General features: G+C 40.7%; 1 protein-coding gene across 1 annotated transcript in view; it reads left to right on the top strand.

The window, feature by feature from the left end:
• The window catches only part of LOC129235492 (uncharacterized), an 81,182-nt gene that overhangs the window by 30,317 nt on the left and 32,889 nt on the right, over positions 1-17,976 (top strand). Inside the window, exon 4 of the mRNA XM_054869358.1 lies at positions 15,502-17,954. Within this exon, the coding sequence (XP_054725333.1) occupies positions 15,502-17,954 (2,453 nt within the window). The remainder of the gene's footprint in view (positions 1-15,501; positions 17,955-17,976) is intronic.

Below are 17,976 nucleotides of genomic sequence, written 5' to 3' on the forward strand. Positions count from 1 at the left end.
TTTCCGAAGATAAGTATTCTAGCCGTTTTTTCCACTTTGTCGAACAGTGCTCAGCTACATACAATAGTTTAAAAAATATTTGGGCTGACAATACAAAAATCTTTCGAGATTATATGGACTATATGGCAATAGTATCTACTTTTATTCTGAGTAGCAAGCATTGTCTCCCAAAAATGGCTGTTGCGTTGTGTTATTTATTACACCATTTATGAAAAATCTAATAAGAGGAGCTTTTTTATACAATCGGAAGTACAATAGGAAGTTTGTCATTGCCCGCCGAAGAGCAATCGCTACTAAAAAAACGTCGTCTTTCTTTTGTTGTTTCGTGCCCGGAGTTTCGAACCTCGGAACTATTGAATGCCAGTCACGCATCAACCCATCGGCTACGGCAGCCGCCGACTGGCTCACTTCGCTTAAAAATTACGCACTTTTTCGGTGAGGCGCATTTCGAACTCCATATCCATGTATACATAGGAAGTTGTGCCTGTTTGGCCGCTTAGAAATGGAAAGTTATCTTTCAAGGTACTCTGTACATATACACTTTCAAGTGTCCACACTAGGCCCAAAAAGTTATCATACATTTCGTATTTCAAACACAATCTTCATCTATAGACCCTTTATTGCAATAAAATTTGTAAACTTCTTAAATAAACACAAAATTGTTTATTTTCAAAATTTCAAAATTCCAAATTTCACGTGGTACACCCTATACCATACACATAGGTACATATAAGACTGCCATTACGACGTACTTCTTCCAAGTGTGGCAATTGTACTTCTGCAAACTGAATATATTTTAAAAACAAACAAATACATTTCTGTTTTCCCTAACTTATTTTAACGCAAGTCCGCATACAAGTCTGTTTAGTAGTAATAACAGAAATTTTCATTTACTCACCCTTATTTATTTTTATTTGATTTGAATTTCGATATTCATTGAATCGCCATTAATGGACTGCCAGTTCGATTGTCTGCGCGCCACGCTGTGCCAGTACGGTCAAGATGCGCTGAATCTGCAGCTAATTTTATTATGATTTATGACAAAAACATTTTGGGCTTCTGTTTTTGTAGCAAAAACAATCGTAAATTATGGAGATCAAGCAGAAATTATGGAAAACTAATGGAAAATGTGGAGGAAATTAGTCAAAAAGGTGCAGAACTCGAAATGTGTATATTTGGACACATACCTATATGTACATTTAAGGGGTGGGCGAAATACTTTTTTTTTTCAGGGCCACGTATTTTCCTTCATGCAAAGTATGATCGACATTTTTTGTAAATTGAAGAAAATGGCTGACAGTGACTGTAAAAAAAATTGTTAAAAATTAATGGTATTTTGTAGCCACTCGCAAATTACACTTTGTTATACTAAAATTGAATGGGTTGTGCAATAAAACTGCATACTCGAAATTTTTCTAAAAATTCTGATTAAAAAGTTTTGGTGAAAATTTGGTGGATTTTTATAATTTTTGCATACAGTTTGAAAAAACGATTTGTATGGGTGTTGTTGTTGTACGAAGATACCAATTTTCATGAAACAATTAATTGACGCCAAATAAACCAAAGTAAAATAGCCCAAACTGGTCAAAATGTCGCACACCTATTTTATTGCCCTTGAGTGTATGTGAACGCAGCGTTGACTATTTTCGAAAGGCTAAATAGTTGAGTGGAAAGGCGAAGAGAGTTGGTGGAGTACACCAATAAAATAAATATATTAGGTGCGCAACTAAGTTGTTTGTCAATGGATGCCGTCAGCAGTGTTTGCTAGTCGATTCTAACATATCCTAAACGTCAAAAACCAAGCTTAGACATATGGTAAACAAACTGCTTCGACACATTAGTGATTTTGTTTTGGTATCATATACTTTTGGTGTTGTAAAAATTTCTGATTTTGTGCCGAATAATCGTCATTTGCGGGAAGTGTTGATTTTCCCTTTCATACGAAAAAAAAACGGCGGTTGAAGCGCATCGAGAGCTACAAAAAGTTTATGGAGATGCTGCTTTAAGTGAAACAACGTGCCGAGATTGGTTCCGTCGCTTCAAGGACGGTGGTTTTAATGTTGACGACCCTCCGCGTGAAGGAAGGCCAAAAAGCTTCGAAGACACTGAATTGAAGGCATTGCTCAATGAGGATCCATGTCAAACGCAAGAAGAGCTCGCTTCAGTATTATGAGTTACCCGCCAATCCATTTCCAAGCGATTGCATGCTTTGGGAATGATTCAGAAACAGGAGACTTGGGTTCCTTATGAGTTAAAACCAAGGGATGTTGAACGCCGTTTTTTCGCCTGTGAACACCTGCTCCAGCGGCAAGAAAGGAAGAGGTTTCTTCATCGCATCGTGACGGGTGATGAAAAATGGATTCATTACAGTAATCCAAAGAAAAGAAAGACATGAGGACTGCCCGGTCATGCTTCTACGTCGTCGCCTTGGCAAAATATTCACGCTGCGAAGGTTATGCTATGTATTTGGTAGGACCAAGTTGGTGTTATTTATTATGAACTGTTAAAACCAAGCGAAACCATTACTGGAGATACCGAAGGGATGTATCGACTTCAATTGATTGCGATTGAGCCGAGAAGCGACGGCATGAATACAATACGCGGAGAGGCATGAAAAACTGATGACAACGCTCGGCCTCATGTTGCCAAACCCGTTAAAACCTACCTGGAAACACTGAAATGGGAAATCCTCCGCTCCCCACCCGCCATATTCTCCAGATATTGCGCCGTCCGATTATCACCTGTTCCGATCGATGGCACATGGTCTAGCTGACCAGCAGTTCCATTCATATGAATGCATCAAAAATGGCTTGACCTGTGGATTGCCTCAAAAGATGAACAGTTTTACTGCGACGGTATACGAGATCTACCAGAATGATGGAGAAAAGTAGTAGCCAGTGATGGGCAATACTTTCAATGATTCACTTGTAACCATTTTTTCAGAATAGAGTTGTATTTTCATCAAAATAACAGCGAGAACTTAGTTGCGCACCTAATGCAAAAGCCAAATTATTTTTCTTTCTTTGTGGAATGGAATTTTATTCGAAGTAAAAGATTGGTTGACCGTTAAAATGTCAGCTTTAATGCGTTTGTGTAAAATATAGTGCTTCATATCGGCGCTAACCAGTTATCTTAATGAAAAAAGTAGTAAAATTAAACTTTAGATCTATTTTGAACTAAATTTATCTTAGCTTCTCAACCGTATCTAAACTTTTCATTCGTTTTCTAGGTCAGCTATCTTCCTATCAAGCGGCCACCGTAGCCGAATGGGTTGGCGCGTGACTAACATTCGGATTACGGAGAACGTAGTAGAAAAAGATTTTTCTAATAGCGGTCGCCCATCGGCAGGCAATGGCAAACCTCCGAGTGTATTTCTGCCATGGAAAAGCTCCTCATAAAAATATCTGCCGTTCGGAGTCGGCTTGAAACTGTAGGTCCCTCCATTTGTGGAACAACATCAAGACGCACGCCCCAAATAAGAGGAGGAGCTCGGCCAAAGACCCAAAAAGGATGTAAGCGCCAATTATATATGTATATATATATATCTGCCAATCCCATCTCTGCAACTCGAACCCATTAAATGTGGCTAAAAGTCGTTAGCCATAGAAATGACGTATCCATTATTTTTGAGAACTCCTTAATTTTCTTCTTGATTGGCACGATAACCGCTTACGTGATTTTGGCCGAGTTTAACAAAGTGCGCAAGTCGTTTCTTTCTCGTGCTAACTGGCGCCAATTGGAAACATCAAGTCAAGCCAAGTTCTTCTCCACCTGATTTTTCCAACGATGAGGTGGCCTTCCTCTTCCTCTGCTACCAGCAGTTGCTACCGTATCGAATACATTCAGAGTCAGCGCGTTTGTATCCATTCGAACGACGTGACCCAGCCAACGAAGTCGCTGGATCTTTATTTGCTATGTCTATGTCGCCTTGAAGCTCATACAGCTGAGGGAACCAAAGTATTTATGCCCCCAGAATCTGCGGCTACTTTAACTTCGCTACAAAACTCGTACCGTAAAGATTTGAAGATTGAAGTGGTGAAATGGTTGAAGTTCCAGATACTACCCAAATATCACTGAAGCGCAGTTTTGATACCATTATAAGACTTGCAACCAGCAGCTATCTACACCCACCCAGAGTTGTTGATGTAACGGAGAAGGTTGATGGGATTTAGGTTAAAGCACTGTGCCACGCTGTCGAAGAAAGTAGCACCCAGTGACCTTCGTCGTCTGGCTGCCAAGCCCCGACATTTACGGATTCAATGGTCTCCTTCTCTGAAAGGTCCACACAACTTCTGCAATGGGGATTAAAGCACAGCTACAAGTTTGGGAATTGAATGGTATGGAGGCGGGAATGGTGGATTGATCGGGGTCGCTCGAGGGAACTTCTAAGGCTAACATAGCCGCAGATCTCGAATTTGGTAGGTATCCCTACTGGACACTCTCCGTTATGTGTTCATGCGATGACACTTGGGATTGCTTCAAGACCTTTCTGCAGAAGCTATCTGGAGGATGAGATAAACCGTCTTCTCAGCTGCCCTGCCCTCGTCGGGCAAAAATTTATACATCTGGGCTCTGACTTTTAATACGAACGTAGTTAGTCACTGTTGGTCGTCATCCTCTCATCCAAAGTCACTTCTTCCTTTTTCCGCCTGTTTGGTTCTTTTCCTTCTTTTGTTTTGACGGCGCTATATATTTCTCATCTAACGAAGGCTTGAAATTTGTTTTATATGGGTAAAGTACTCAATACTGCCAAAAAAAGGAAAATTTGTATTTTGTACAAAGTTAAATGAGCTATAAAACTACGTACACGAAATTATTCGCAAAATTCTGACTAAAAAGTTTTGCTGTTCGATACGAAGAACCAAATTTTATACCAATACACTTGACCTCATGAGTTGATGAAAAATGCTTTACTCGATTGAATCTTTTTTGATCTGTAATCATATGGAAGTCGCTAGGGGCCAAATCAGGTGAAAACGGTGGATGCTCCAACAATTCGAACTTTAATCCATGGATTTAACTCATGGTCCATTGTCGAATGCTCTCTCGTCCTGATGAAAAAGGATGTTTTTCCCTCAGCAGGTCTAAATGGTTACAATAATTTTCAGAATTTATTTTTTAACCAGTTTGCAACTAATCCACAAACAAAATTCCTTTCGCATCCCAAAAAACTGATGCTAATACCTTCTTGGCCGATTTCTGGACACAAACTCGTTTTGGAGCCGAACAATCAGATCACACCATTCTTGAGCCTCTTCTTTTGATTTAGGATCACGCTGGTAGATCCAAGTTTCATTCGTAATGATGAATCGATGCACAAAATCCACTTTATCCTCTCGAAAACGCTCTAAATGTGGCTGAGAAAGTCGTGTTGTTGCACGTGTTTTTGTTCCATTGTTAGCGAATGCGGCACCCATTGCACACTCAGCTTTCTGGAATCCAATACTTTAGTCAAATTATTGCTTCCATAGCCCAATGAGATTCCTAGGGCTTCTGCTAAGTCCTCTTCAGTCACTCGACGATTTGACAATACGATATTTTGTACTTTTTCCACGATTTCTGTTGTTGTTGCTGTTTTTTTACGTCTTTGGCGTGGATTGTCTTCAAGGCTTGTACGACCTCGTTTAAATTCAACAACCCATCTTTCAATTATACTAATTGATGGCGAAAAGTCCTTATTTACTTTCAACATTCATTCATAAGTTTCCTGTGCTTTTAAATCTTCCAAAAATAAAACCTCAATCACTGCGCGATACTTGATTTTTCCATTGTAGAAAATACTGCGACACGTCGATACTGAATGGCTTCTAAACAAAGAATGAATTGACTAATTGAAATAAGATTTCACATACGTTCATATGAAGAGTGCACCAATATAACAAAAAAAAAAAAATTTGGTTAGGAGCCCTTTCTTAACGAGCCGCAAAACTCATTGAATAACGTAGTAATTTGAACACAGTTACAATGGTCTGCAGAAACCGCACCACATCATTTATTTGAACAAACTTGCTTTCTATCATTCACTTTGTAAGTAACTGTTTTATCTTGAAAAAATGTGCATACTGCCAGCAGATACATAGTTTGAGTCCCACCGTGGACATTAAGTATTTTAAAAACGGTCGCGCTTTGGCACGTAGACTGAGCTAAATTAGAAACGACAGGAACTTTGTTCCGATAACTTCGAGTTCATTTATTGAAAATAGGCCCCTCAGGCCTCTACTGTTTGGCGCGATCTAAAAGCTTTTCGAAAGGGTGTTTCAGCACATTGACCAGAATGCCCTTCAGGATGTCAGTATAAGTCTTTTGGATGGCCTCCACGGACGCAAAACGTTTTCATTTCATGGTCATATGCAATTCTCCGAATAGGTAGAAGTCACAGGGAGCCATATCAGGCGAGTACGGTGAGCGATTGAAGGTTAAATTGCGATTTCTAGTCAAAAAATCAGTCACTAGAGTGGATCGATGAATTGGTGCATTATCATACAATAAGCGCCAGCTTCCTCCTGAGATGTAACAAACGCTTCAAAACGCCAGGATAGAAAATTGTATTGACGATTTGGCCCATTGGCACGAATTCCTTGTGGATAATTCCCTTGGAATCGTAAAAACAAATGAGCATCGACTTGATTTTTAACTTTTCCAAACGCGATTTTTGGGGTGGTGGCTCGTCTAGGGCATTCCATTCGGCACTTAGACGCTTAGTTTCAGATTCATGTTGGAAACACCACATTTTGTCACCAGTTACAATGTGGTAAAGGAAGTTCGCGTCTTTTCTCGCCTCTTTAATGAGGTCTTTCGAATGTTGAAATCTGAGCAATTTTTGTTGCTCAGTTAACTTGTGCGGATTGAAACGTGCATAGACCTTTCGTGAGCCGAAATGATCAGATAAGATGCGATAGATCGATGTTTTGGAGATATTCAACTACGATTCCATGAACTTCAACGCAGGAACGAAGATTTCGGTTCATTTTTGATAAATTTACAAACAGTTTCGATGGAGTTTTCGGTGATTACTGATTTTGAGCGGCCCGTATGTTCATTGTCATTTATGCCCGCACAACCATCTCCGAAACGTGTAAACCACTCATGAACTCTGGCACAAGATAGACAATCATCGACATACACTTTTTTCATCAATTCAAATGTTTCTGTAAACGTTTTACCGATTTTAAAACAAAATTCAATATTAGCTCTTTGTTTGAACCTCATTTTTGTACCGATGTCACAAACATACTGACACTTTAGACGCAATAACTTCGCTTCCACTGAACCGAATGCCACCAAGCTTTGACAGGAAGCCAGCGAGGGATATAACTTCAACGCGCTAACTCATTAAAGAGATGGCGCCATCAAAACGATTCCTATGACGCAAGTATTTTTTATTTTGGGCGTCACCTTGTATATCCTGTTTATTTCTGCTATGAAAAAGCTGCTGTGTTCAAGACTTCGTTTTCGCAGCGGTCTGAAATTGACAATTAAGATTTCGGGCATGAGGAAGCTGTTGGTGTTCAAACTACCTATGATTTGACACGCATCAGTCCATGGCAATTAATTTGATGAAACCTCAACCAAACAGTTTTAAGCAATGAAAAACGGAAAAGTAAAAGAGCTCTGTGCATTTATAAAAAATCGAACAAAATTCGTTGAAAAATATTCAAAATTTTTCGCATAAAATTAGGCGATTTTGTGGTCAAATTAGCATCAGAGGTGGATGCGTTTTAAAAAGAAAATTGTGTTTGGAACACCCTTTCATTCTTTATTCGGAAGAAATATATGTACATATATTTTTTGGATAATGTTTGGGGAAAAGTAAACTTTAAGAGTTGGGCATGTATGTATGTATGTGTGTATGCATTTAGTTTGTGGCCGATCGTTGCTCGAACATTTTTATAAAATACTAAGTAACTTAAATCTCGAAAATTTGTTAGTTCCGATCACAAATTCAAAATCTTCGCTGATCAAATCATAAGTGAAACCTCGTAGAAAATATACATACATACATACATATTTGTATAAAATAAACGGCGTGAAATTGTTGTGTTCTGTGCATTATACATACATACATACATACATACATACAAACATACGTACATCCATACGTTTGTTTGTATGCATCTGCTGAGTAATTTCGGTCGTGAATAGCCCACTGCGTACCTACGCAAAAGCACACAACACATACATACACACATACATACAAGTCCATTTTCACAAATTCACCAACAAGAAAAATATTAAATGAAAACTAAATGAAACAACACAAGAAGACAATCTGAATATGAAAAGCCGAAAAGAGCAAAGCGAATAGGTAAGAAAATGCATAGAAAATTTGGAAAAAAGGAAGGCATGAAAAACAAAAGCCAAGGAACATAAATGAAAATCAATGAAAATTCATTATAGACATACTTACATATAAACACATACACGCACACACGCACACACATAAAGCTGTACACATTTTAATGTAGATATATTTTAATTATTTGTTTGTTTGTATGTGAATGCTTCGTTGTTTCTTATTATTCGCCCATCTCGTGGGCTCCCCTCGGCGCCTTCGAATATTGTCGGGCGTCAAAAACGAGCTGCCAGCCGCCAAGTCAGCGTTGATCTGATCGTTACATTTGTGTGGGTATATTTTTGTTTATGCTAAAAATACTGTTGTGTTTGTAGCCATCGAAGTATTATTACATGCAATGAGAAAGAAACGTCACGCAATAGAAAAGTACTATGGGCCGAAAATGCAATTTATACGCTCTAAATTTGGGAAATTTTTGGAAATATTTTGTATTGGCGTGAGAAATGTATGTATGTATGGGATGCAAGGTGGCCCAAAATTAATAACTAGCACGCATATACAAGGTGGCGCAAAATTAATCATCCAATTTTTTTTTTCGATAACTTTTTTACTGAATAAAAAAAAAAGCTACTTAAATTGATGGAAATCTTTATATTGACTATATTAAGTAGTAAAGCGATTAATTTCGATGCGCGTTAATTTAATACAAACTTTCTGTCAAGACTTTCAGCGGGACAAAGCTGTCAAAATAACATATAATTAAAAAAACAACACTACAGGGTTGCCCATATTTGACGGACCCATGTGTTTTTTGGGCCCGTTCCAATCGACGAGGCTTGTCCGCAGGCAACAATCTTTGCGTCAATTGAATCTTATATGGGAATAAATGCAAATCAATGCGGATAATTCGTTGTAAAGTGGTCCGAGCAATGCCCAACTGCTGAGAACAGCGATTTTGGGATGTCCTTGGCGACGTCTCAACACTGGCCCGTGTAAGAGCAATATTCTTATCCGATCGCCTTGGTCGTGCAAACCTTGGTCGTACCTTTCGTACAAACGTTTAATGGTGTTCTTAGAAGGCACACTTTTCACATTATTTAATTTTTTATACGCACGTTGAGTTTTCACAATTGACAATTTGGAAGCGCTCGCGGTGCGTGTATTGTTCCATGGTAAAAATCTGCTTGGACTCACGCTTCCAACGCGGTATGTCATTAAGCGATATGACGTCTCTGTCTAAAGATACAGGGTTGCCAGATGAGTCCGTCGAAAATTAACAACCCTGTATATGAATCACCCCGTACAGTATGTTCAGCTCAAATTCTAGCCGGCAGTTCTACTAATGTGGCGGGTTAAGCATTTTGAGCTCAATATCGAATATGCATTTGACAACAACCAGACAATACAAGAACAATAGAGAAGCCATTAAGAGGTTTTGGAAGAGTTTTGTTTTTGTTTTATAGTCGTTCTTATTACCAAGGAAGTCTTTCGAAGATGGATGGACGATGGAAAAAGAACGAAAGCCTGAGCAGCTAGTTTCCCTTATGTTTTTTTTAAATAAAGATTTTTAAAGAAGATTTACTCTTAATAAAAATATAATCAGCTTTCTTGACCTTTACCCTTGTAGTCGGTCATCATCTAAAGAAAAAAATTCAAAAATTTAAAAATTTTTTCTTGAAAAAAATTAAAAAATTAAAAAAAAATTGTCTTCACAAAAAAAAAAAAAATATTGTATTTCTTGAAATAAATTCAAGAATTCAAAAATTCGTTTCTAAAAAATCTGTTTATGCAGCGTAAGTTGTGATCACTTGAAGGTCCAGATATTCCTTATGTAGTCCAGAAATTGTTTGATAGACTCTGTAGCATGACACTCTATTTGCTCAAATCCAAAACCGTTAAAGCTCGTGACCTCAATTTTAGCCTATTAGGCGTCTATAATCAGGCCTTCCAGCGCATACAGCATTTCCTGCAAGCCAATAATGCCACTACTCTTCTTAGATAAGATAAATTCTCTGTCAAATTTGAACGCAATCTGCCCCTAGTTCCAAACCGAAGACCTATGCGAAGTGGTTAAGTTGCTTTAGATTAGGTTACGGTGTTTGCAATCTCCATAGGGATGTAGACCGGCCCACTTAGGCATGGAGGCTCATTGTGATACCACTTGCTTGAGCTCAAGCCTCTACCTCTACCTGCTGCTGTGGTGAAATTACTTCGTCTCTCCAATAAATAAAATATTGTGAATGGTTACAGGTAGCGGATCTGTTAGGCATCCAAAGAAGTAAAAGTTTAGACAGCGATGTCGCGTTCCGGCAAGAGCGAGCCAGTGACAGAGGAAAGGTTCAACACTCTTCACTGCCGTCTCGTTTCTGCAGCTGCAACAGAAGTTATTTGAGAGAAGCTGGTCTAGATTGATAAGGGAACTAGTTCTGTGTTAATTTCTGCTAGACCAAACCTGTCTAGTTACCTCTTACGAAGTGGAAGATTGGTTGTTAACTCAATTGGGTCGTAGCGAGTAGCTCGGCATTTTTGTGCTAAAATCTCTTCAAACTGGTACGCGAAATGTTTAGTTACTAAGATTTATGCTGAGTCGATTTTCATATTTTTAGCATCACCATTTTGGCCTGTATGTACCATCTCTGTGTGATGAAAAAGCAAAATATATTGCGAAACACTTGATTTTTGCCAAATAACATTGAAATAGAGATCCAAAGTTTTGGAAAACCATTTTGGGGAATGACGAGTCCAAATGTTATGTGTTTGGAAATGAGGGAAGATCCTGCGTGAGGCGTTCACCACTGCAGGAATTGAAACCGAAGTGAATTAAAAAAAGCAGTAAAAATGTTTGGCCCAACGGTTATGGTGAGGGGATGCTTTTACAACATCAGATGCTGGTCCGAGTGTACAAAATTCAAGGGAAAACAACTTGAAATATGTATAAGGAAATCTTGTAACAACACTTTTTAAGAAATTACTCCGACAATTTGACGCTTGCTTGGGACCTCCGGTAAGATAACGATCCCAAATACTGTGCTCGGGTAGTAAAATAGTGGACTAGCGCCAATTTTGTAATAACTCTTCAGTGGCCGGAGTTAAGCTACGACCTAAACTTACTAGAAAATGACAAATAAGGCTTCCTTACGGCAGATTATCCAGGAGGAATGACAAAGATTGCTCTCGTTCCCACGGAAGTCGGTTCTACGTTACTGGAACGATCTGGATTTATATCCGGCCGAGGACTGTCACTCCAGCAGCATTTTCTATTTCCATACAGCATCATTTTCCATTTTCCCTACATTTTCACTGACAGCCAGGCGGCAATAAAATCCCTTATAAAGTAGGCGACAACCGGCTTAACGGGATGATACTCGGTCATTTCGCCTAAATGTAAAACTTGGTACCGAACAGGCTAATGAGTACACAAATAATTACATATGGATACCCTTACAGACATGTAAGCTACTCATTTTTGAGAAAATTGTAAGAATAGCGAATGAAAGATAGCGTAACGGATCTGCAGAATCGCTCGACAATTGCGGCCGCAATTTGCAGCATCTCTGCTAAGCCAAAATAAACTATAACTATGATTGTCGATAGTAGGGAGACACCCCTAGAGTCTGAGCTTCTGAAGAAGCTGTCTAAACAAAGAAGAGGGAAAGACGATCTCGCACTTTCTGTGCTTTATCCAGGCGAAGATTCATTACTTTAGGTAGAAAATTTGTTTACTGAGTTTGAAGATCTAGTACTGTGGAAATCAGGGAGCTTTTACAGTTTTTGAAAAATTCGCATTGATTTTAAGAAGATCAGCAAAAATTCTCCATGCGGTATCCCAATGGGTAAGAAGCCTGAGTGTGTCCCATAGTGGACAGAAGCTACAACCGAACCTCATCTAAGGTAGTTTAGTTAATCAAAATATAAACTAACATGCACATGACTGATTGATGAGATAAATGGGCATGAAATCTGTGGTAGAATATATTATTTTGCTCTTAAACATTTAGTGATAAACTTTAATTAAAAAAAAAGGATAGCAAAAGTTGTGTAAAAATTGTGTTATTTTAATTTTTAAATTTCTTCCCAGTTGTCTTTTAAAAAAATGTCTGTAGTATTACTTACTTAGGTGGCGCCACATGGCTCGGTTTTGGCCGAATCCTAAATAGTGCGCCAGATATTTCTGTCCTGCGCTCGCTGAAGGGAGTTAGGAATCCCGAGCGCTGATAGGTTCTGCAGCACTTGGTCCTTCAGAGTAAGATGTGGCCTCCTTCTTCCTGTTTGCCGTTCTGGGCCTCCTTCTGCCTCTGCACCAAATAGCAGGATGGGAATGATGACTGTTTTGTAAGATGGCAATTTGTTCCTTCGAGAGAGAGCTTTACTTCTCAATTGCCGACTGAGTCCAAAGTAACACATGTTAGTAAGAGCTGTTCTCCGCTTGGTCTTCAGGCGGACATCATGTTTACTATTGATGCTGGTCCCAAGGTAGACAAAGCCTTGTACTATAATGAAACTTAATTATATGAGCCCAAGTGTAGTGAAGTGGTTTACTTCCTCTCTCAGATGCTGAGTGGACACGACTGCTCTCAGTATTATCGGTATAGGTTTGATCCATCCGCTTCACCACATTGCCCTACCTGCCCATAGGAGTTTGAAGACGCGCGACACTTACTCTTCTACTGACCAAGATTCGTAGGAGAATGTGAGGAGTTAGCCACGACATTTGGAAGACCGTCAAGTGAGACAAATTTAGCTGGCAGAATGTGCAATTAAAAACCTTGTTAGGAGCTACATGCAAGTTCGCCAAGCAAGTGAGAGTTTTTTTTGTGATGGGTGAGGTAGGGTTCAAAATGCCTTCGCATTACTAAAACAATTCCTACTCCTCTTCTGGGGAGACTCCCTTCCCGGAACTACCTTGCATTACTTCGGAAAGGCCCAGAACGGTGACTATTAAATGGACCAATACTGCTCATGCTATAGGCTCATCTTCTAATGTCTCTGTGCCATCACACCTGTGGTATGTATGGCATGCTCTCAGGTTCCTCTCACATGGGCATATGGATGTTATACGCCCATGCGAAAGGAAGCAATTGGGTTGAAGACGCGGAAACCAATAGAAGGTGGTCTATGACTACTAATTGTAAGGTCTTCAATGCTCTCTGGCCTTAAAAGGATAAAGTGTCTGCTTGGATTCAACAGATCAACAACCAGCGTCGTCATAGGTGTTGTAACGGGCCACTGCACTATTGGCATCCTAGCCTGTAGAATGGGTGTACCTGACAATGGCTTCTGCAGGAGCTGTGGAGATAAAGAAATTGAGTCGGTAAATCATCTCTTCTGTGAATGCCCTGCACTTCAAAGAAGCCATGCCAAATATTTGGCGATTATCTCTTTGAAATTTACAAAATTCCTCACTGAAGAACTTAACCTTCTTAAAAAGATCTAAGTGGTTTAAGCAACTTAGTTAGGGGATGGCAATCAAATGTAGCTATGGCAATAGGCCTTATGGTCTTGTGTGTCTTGTCTTGGACAAGCAACCTGGGTAGCCTAACTTAATCTACAGCAGCGACGTATAACCTCCATACATCATAAGTGGAGAGCTTGGACGCAGATTTCTTTTGTGGTTGATAGACATAATAGCGGCCTCGGTAGTCTAGCGTAAGTTCACTAGCCTGCCATCCCAGCGGTTGAGGGTTCGAAACCCACGTAAAGCATGGTTCTCGCACTTTTCCAAATTTACCTGCTGGCCCTGTTTCTAACAAAAAAAAAAAAAGAAAAAAAATCTCATCTCTCAACCCCAAAAACATATCCTTTCCATTCTTACTCCCGTACAATAGTCAGCGCATTATTTGCATTGTTGCTGCTAATACAAGCAAAAACAAACAGTTACATATTGCATCAGTGGCGCCAGCAAGAGGAAGCGGGCAATCGCGGTAATAGCGCAGACACACCAAATTTAGCGAAGTCATCAACTATCTGTGCGATCCTTCTGCTAGAAAAATGTGAAACACAGATGGTGCTCTAAGCAGCAAAGAAGGCGTTGTTCCTAAGCAACGACAGGTGGGCATTCCCACTATTTAGGACTGGTAGCGGCAGGCTAATCACCTACCCTGTCAGAAATCAAATAGATTAACGAAACCAACGCAGGACTAAGTCTTGTCGAGGCCCTATGCTCCTGAGGGGAGTGTACAAAGAAAAAAAAGGAAGACATAATCACGACTCCACCCTCGTTGTAGTGCAAATGCGGTGCTGGGGTGGAGGTCTGTCGAAGAGGGGAGGTTGGTTTGTTTGGCTTAGTGGGAGCAGGCGCCGCATATCATTGGAGCGACGGATTCAATCAAAATGTTTCTGACATTTTTATTTTCCACTTCCCAAAAATAAAAAAAAAAAACGCATATGTATCTCGCACTACCAAATCTATGCATCTTTGAAGTTGAACTGTATTTTGCATAATCAATTCACCGTAAGCTGCATGTGTATGTGTGCATAAATGCCCGTATTTTGATTTTGTTTAAAAAATGAATGCAATTTTAACGTTTCATAAATTAATTTTATATTTATCTACAATAATTTATTAAGTTGCCCATTGTTGTTGTACAAATAAAGCAATCAGGCATAAACAAATTATGCACCCATACAGTTCTACTCGTTGGCTCACATATTTCCACATACACGCGCAAGCACACTCACACAAATTCAGTTGGTGAGCGCTCGGCATGAGTAAGCCCCATTGAAATTGCCACAGATGAAAATGATTTTCCTGAAGCAAATAAAAAGGAAATAAACGCCGCAACAAATAAAGCAACAAAATTAGTGTAATTGCCATAATGGCGGTATGTACGCATGTACACATTCGTTTTTTCCTTATGTGTGCAAAAGGCTGTGTGTGAGTGCGCGTAATCCGTTCGCCTTGTACGAATGAATATTGCGAAATTTCACTTGCTTGTTTTTAGTTTTTATTTTGCACTTTGTCGAGAGCTTCCATTAAGTAGTCCAGGGCATGAAAATTCATAGAAAACGGAGGCCTATTGAAAGATGTTTTCGAAATTTACATATGTACGTAAGAACTAAGAGTGAGTCCATTGTTTATTAAACAGTCAGGCGCACCTACTATATACATACATGCACAAGTGGCATTCGCAAGGGACGGCGGGCGCTTATTTTTTGAAAATATGGCAATTGCGTGCAATAATAAACTTTTTGTTTATTTTTCCTTGCAGATTAACATGGAGAAGCGTAGGAATACCTTAGATCGTTTTCAACGTTTGGGCTTCGGTCGTAAATCCACTCCAGCATCAAGTGGCGCATCATCGGAGAGTAGTGGCTCCTCACGTAATCGCAAGTCAAACGAAAAATCAGAGAGATTGAGAGAATTAACAGAGCTGCTGCGCGGCGGCAATAGATCGTCGCCCACCCCACCGCCAATACCACCGCCTCGCAAGCCACGACACGGCTCTCATTCGGCGACCAATAGCTTGGAGCGCTCCGACACGCAAATGCATGCGCCCGCTGTGGGCACCGCCTCTGCTGGCACCTCATCTCTGGACAATACGCCATTGTCATTTATGTCAACCCGCACTGATGACATCTTGTTGATGGACCAAGAGGAGCAAACGATGTCAAGTGCGAACGACTCCACTAAGCGTGATGCAAATGACGATGAAAAGGGCGATTGTGGTAGAAGCAACGCACTCTCGACATCAGCAAAAGCAGAAGCAGCCACTGCAGCGGCAACACTAGCGCCAACAACCAATTTGTACGATACACTCAAACCGAATACAAGTCTGTCGAATTTCGAATCGTTAATGTCGATGAGCAGAGCGAAATCAAAGTCGCCGCCGCCGCCGCGTTCCTCAGGCGTTAGCGTGAAAAGTTGCTCTGTGAATGCCAATAGCGCACAGCTGGCCAACAGTACGGATATAGGCACCAAGTTGACGAGACCAGAATCTCGCACGGTAATCGGTTCTTATGCCCAGAAGGGAATACCATTTCGTTCGGCGTCGTTTTCGCAAATCGACATATCGTCTGGAAAGTACAAAAAGTCTTCGTGGAGTGCATTGCGTGATCGCTTGTGGCGAGATAAAGTAGTTGGATCGGTTGATTCAGCAACTAGTAGAAAGAACCGAGGTAATGAGGAAGCGGTGACAGTGACAGTGGAAGAGAAAGTGCGATCCGAACCCGATTGGATTTACATACCGTTGAAGAAGAAAATTGAAATGAGTATTAACTTGAACTACGGTCAGGATATGAAGAATCTAGAAAATGTCAGCGAATCACCAGATACCATACTCGAGGAGGACATATTCAATACCGATGTGGAGCAAACGTCAAGTATTACAGAAGAATGCAAGGCCGCCGCGTTCAAACCTAATCTTGTAATAGCCCATGCCAAAATGGAATCCTTAACAGATACAATTCAATCTGAAAATGACTATGCGATTGAAGCAGGGGAAGTAGCTGTTGCCATTGAGCCAGTGCCTGCTGTTGTGGAGGCGGAAGCGGGTGCAGTTGAAAAGGCAAAAGTTATTGAGCAACCAACCATACTTGAGCCCATTAACGCCGAAGGTAGGGAAACGAATGTGGCAACTGTAATGGAGGAGAGAATTCCACTGGAATCACCGCCCGATAATTTTCTGCAGACGGCCACTACCTGCCTAATTCCGGTGCCCGTATATGAGTGCGCTGCGCAGGACTGGCGTTTGGAGAACCCGCCACAGGAATGGGTGGAGGTACAGCCCGAGGAGTTTGGCATAATACCGGAGACAATAGAGCCGCTGCTATCACTCAGTGATTGTGTAAATGTGAAGCCTGTACCGAAAACGGCGCAGGAATACCGTGTGGAAAATGTGCCGACAATTTCGGTAAGTCGTTCTTCAGAAGAGGCGGACGATAAATGCATTTTGCGCAGAAAAGATGCCTTAGACGATGAATTCTGTAATCCTGTGGAGAGACGGCAAGCTTCAATAGATACTGCTGAGTTGAGCAAGAGATATAGCCATGATGATATAGACGTTGGCACAGAGAAACGGGCATCGTTGGATGCCATCACCACACGACACAGTGCAGACGAACGTAAACGCATTGATAAGTCCAAGCGACGGAAGGGCATGTACATTGACAATGCTGCTTGGAGCGAGTCTCCCGATGGCGATGGCCACGGTAGGGGCTTGGCATTGGACATTTCGTTGGCTAATTTTAATGCGATCAAGCCGGACAAATCAGAGGAATGTGGCATTATGTATATTAACAGTCCACCCACTGATGAGAATCGCACGCCGGGCTCACTGTGCTCACCCGAAATAAACACACCGGAATCGGATAAACCACCAGTATGGACAAAGGCCGATCGCCTTGCCAGCTTTAGTCTACAAAGTTCGGAGGAGAAGGATGACATGCAGTGTGGAATTGGTAGTGGAAGTGGTGGTATTTTGCGCAACAATAAAAGTTTTCCTTTCTTACGCACAGACTCGGTGTCCGATAATGAGAATGAGCGCGGACCAATGCATGGTCGCGAGCACACCAGTCCCAGTCCTGTGCCTGGTGATTACGACTTCAAACGCTATTCCAAACGACCATTGCGTGGACCTTACGGCCAAATGCTGGAGAAAGAAATGAAGAAGCCCAACAAAATGCATTTCGAGGAAATCTTGGAGGACCTGCGCGAGTCCGAGAAGTAAGTAATGGACAATTATGCA

This window comes from Anastrepha obliqua, chromosome 1, assembly GCF_027943255.1.
Source record: "Anastrepha obliqua isolate idAnaObli1 chromosome 1, idAnaObli1_1.0, whole genome shotgun sequence".
Classification (NCBI taxonomy): domain Eukaryota; kingdom Metazoa; phylum Arthropoda; class Insecta; order Diptera; family Tephritidae; genus Anastrepha; species Anastrepha obliqua.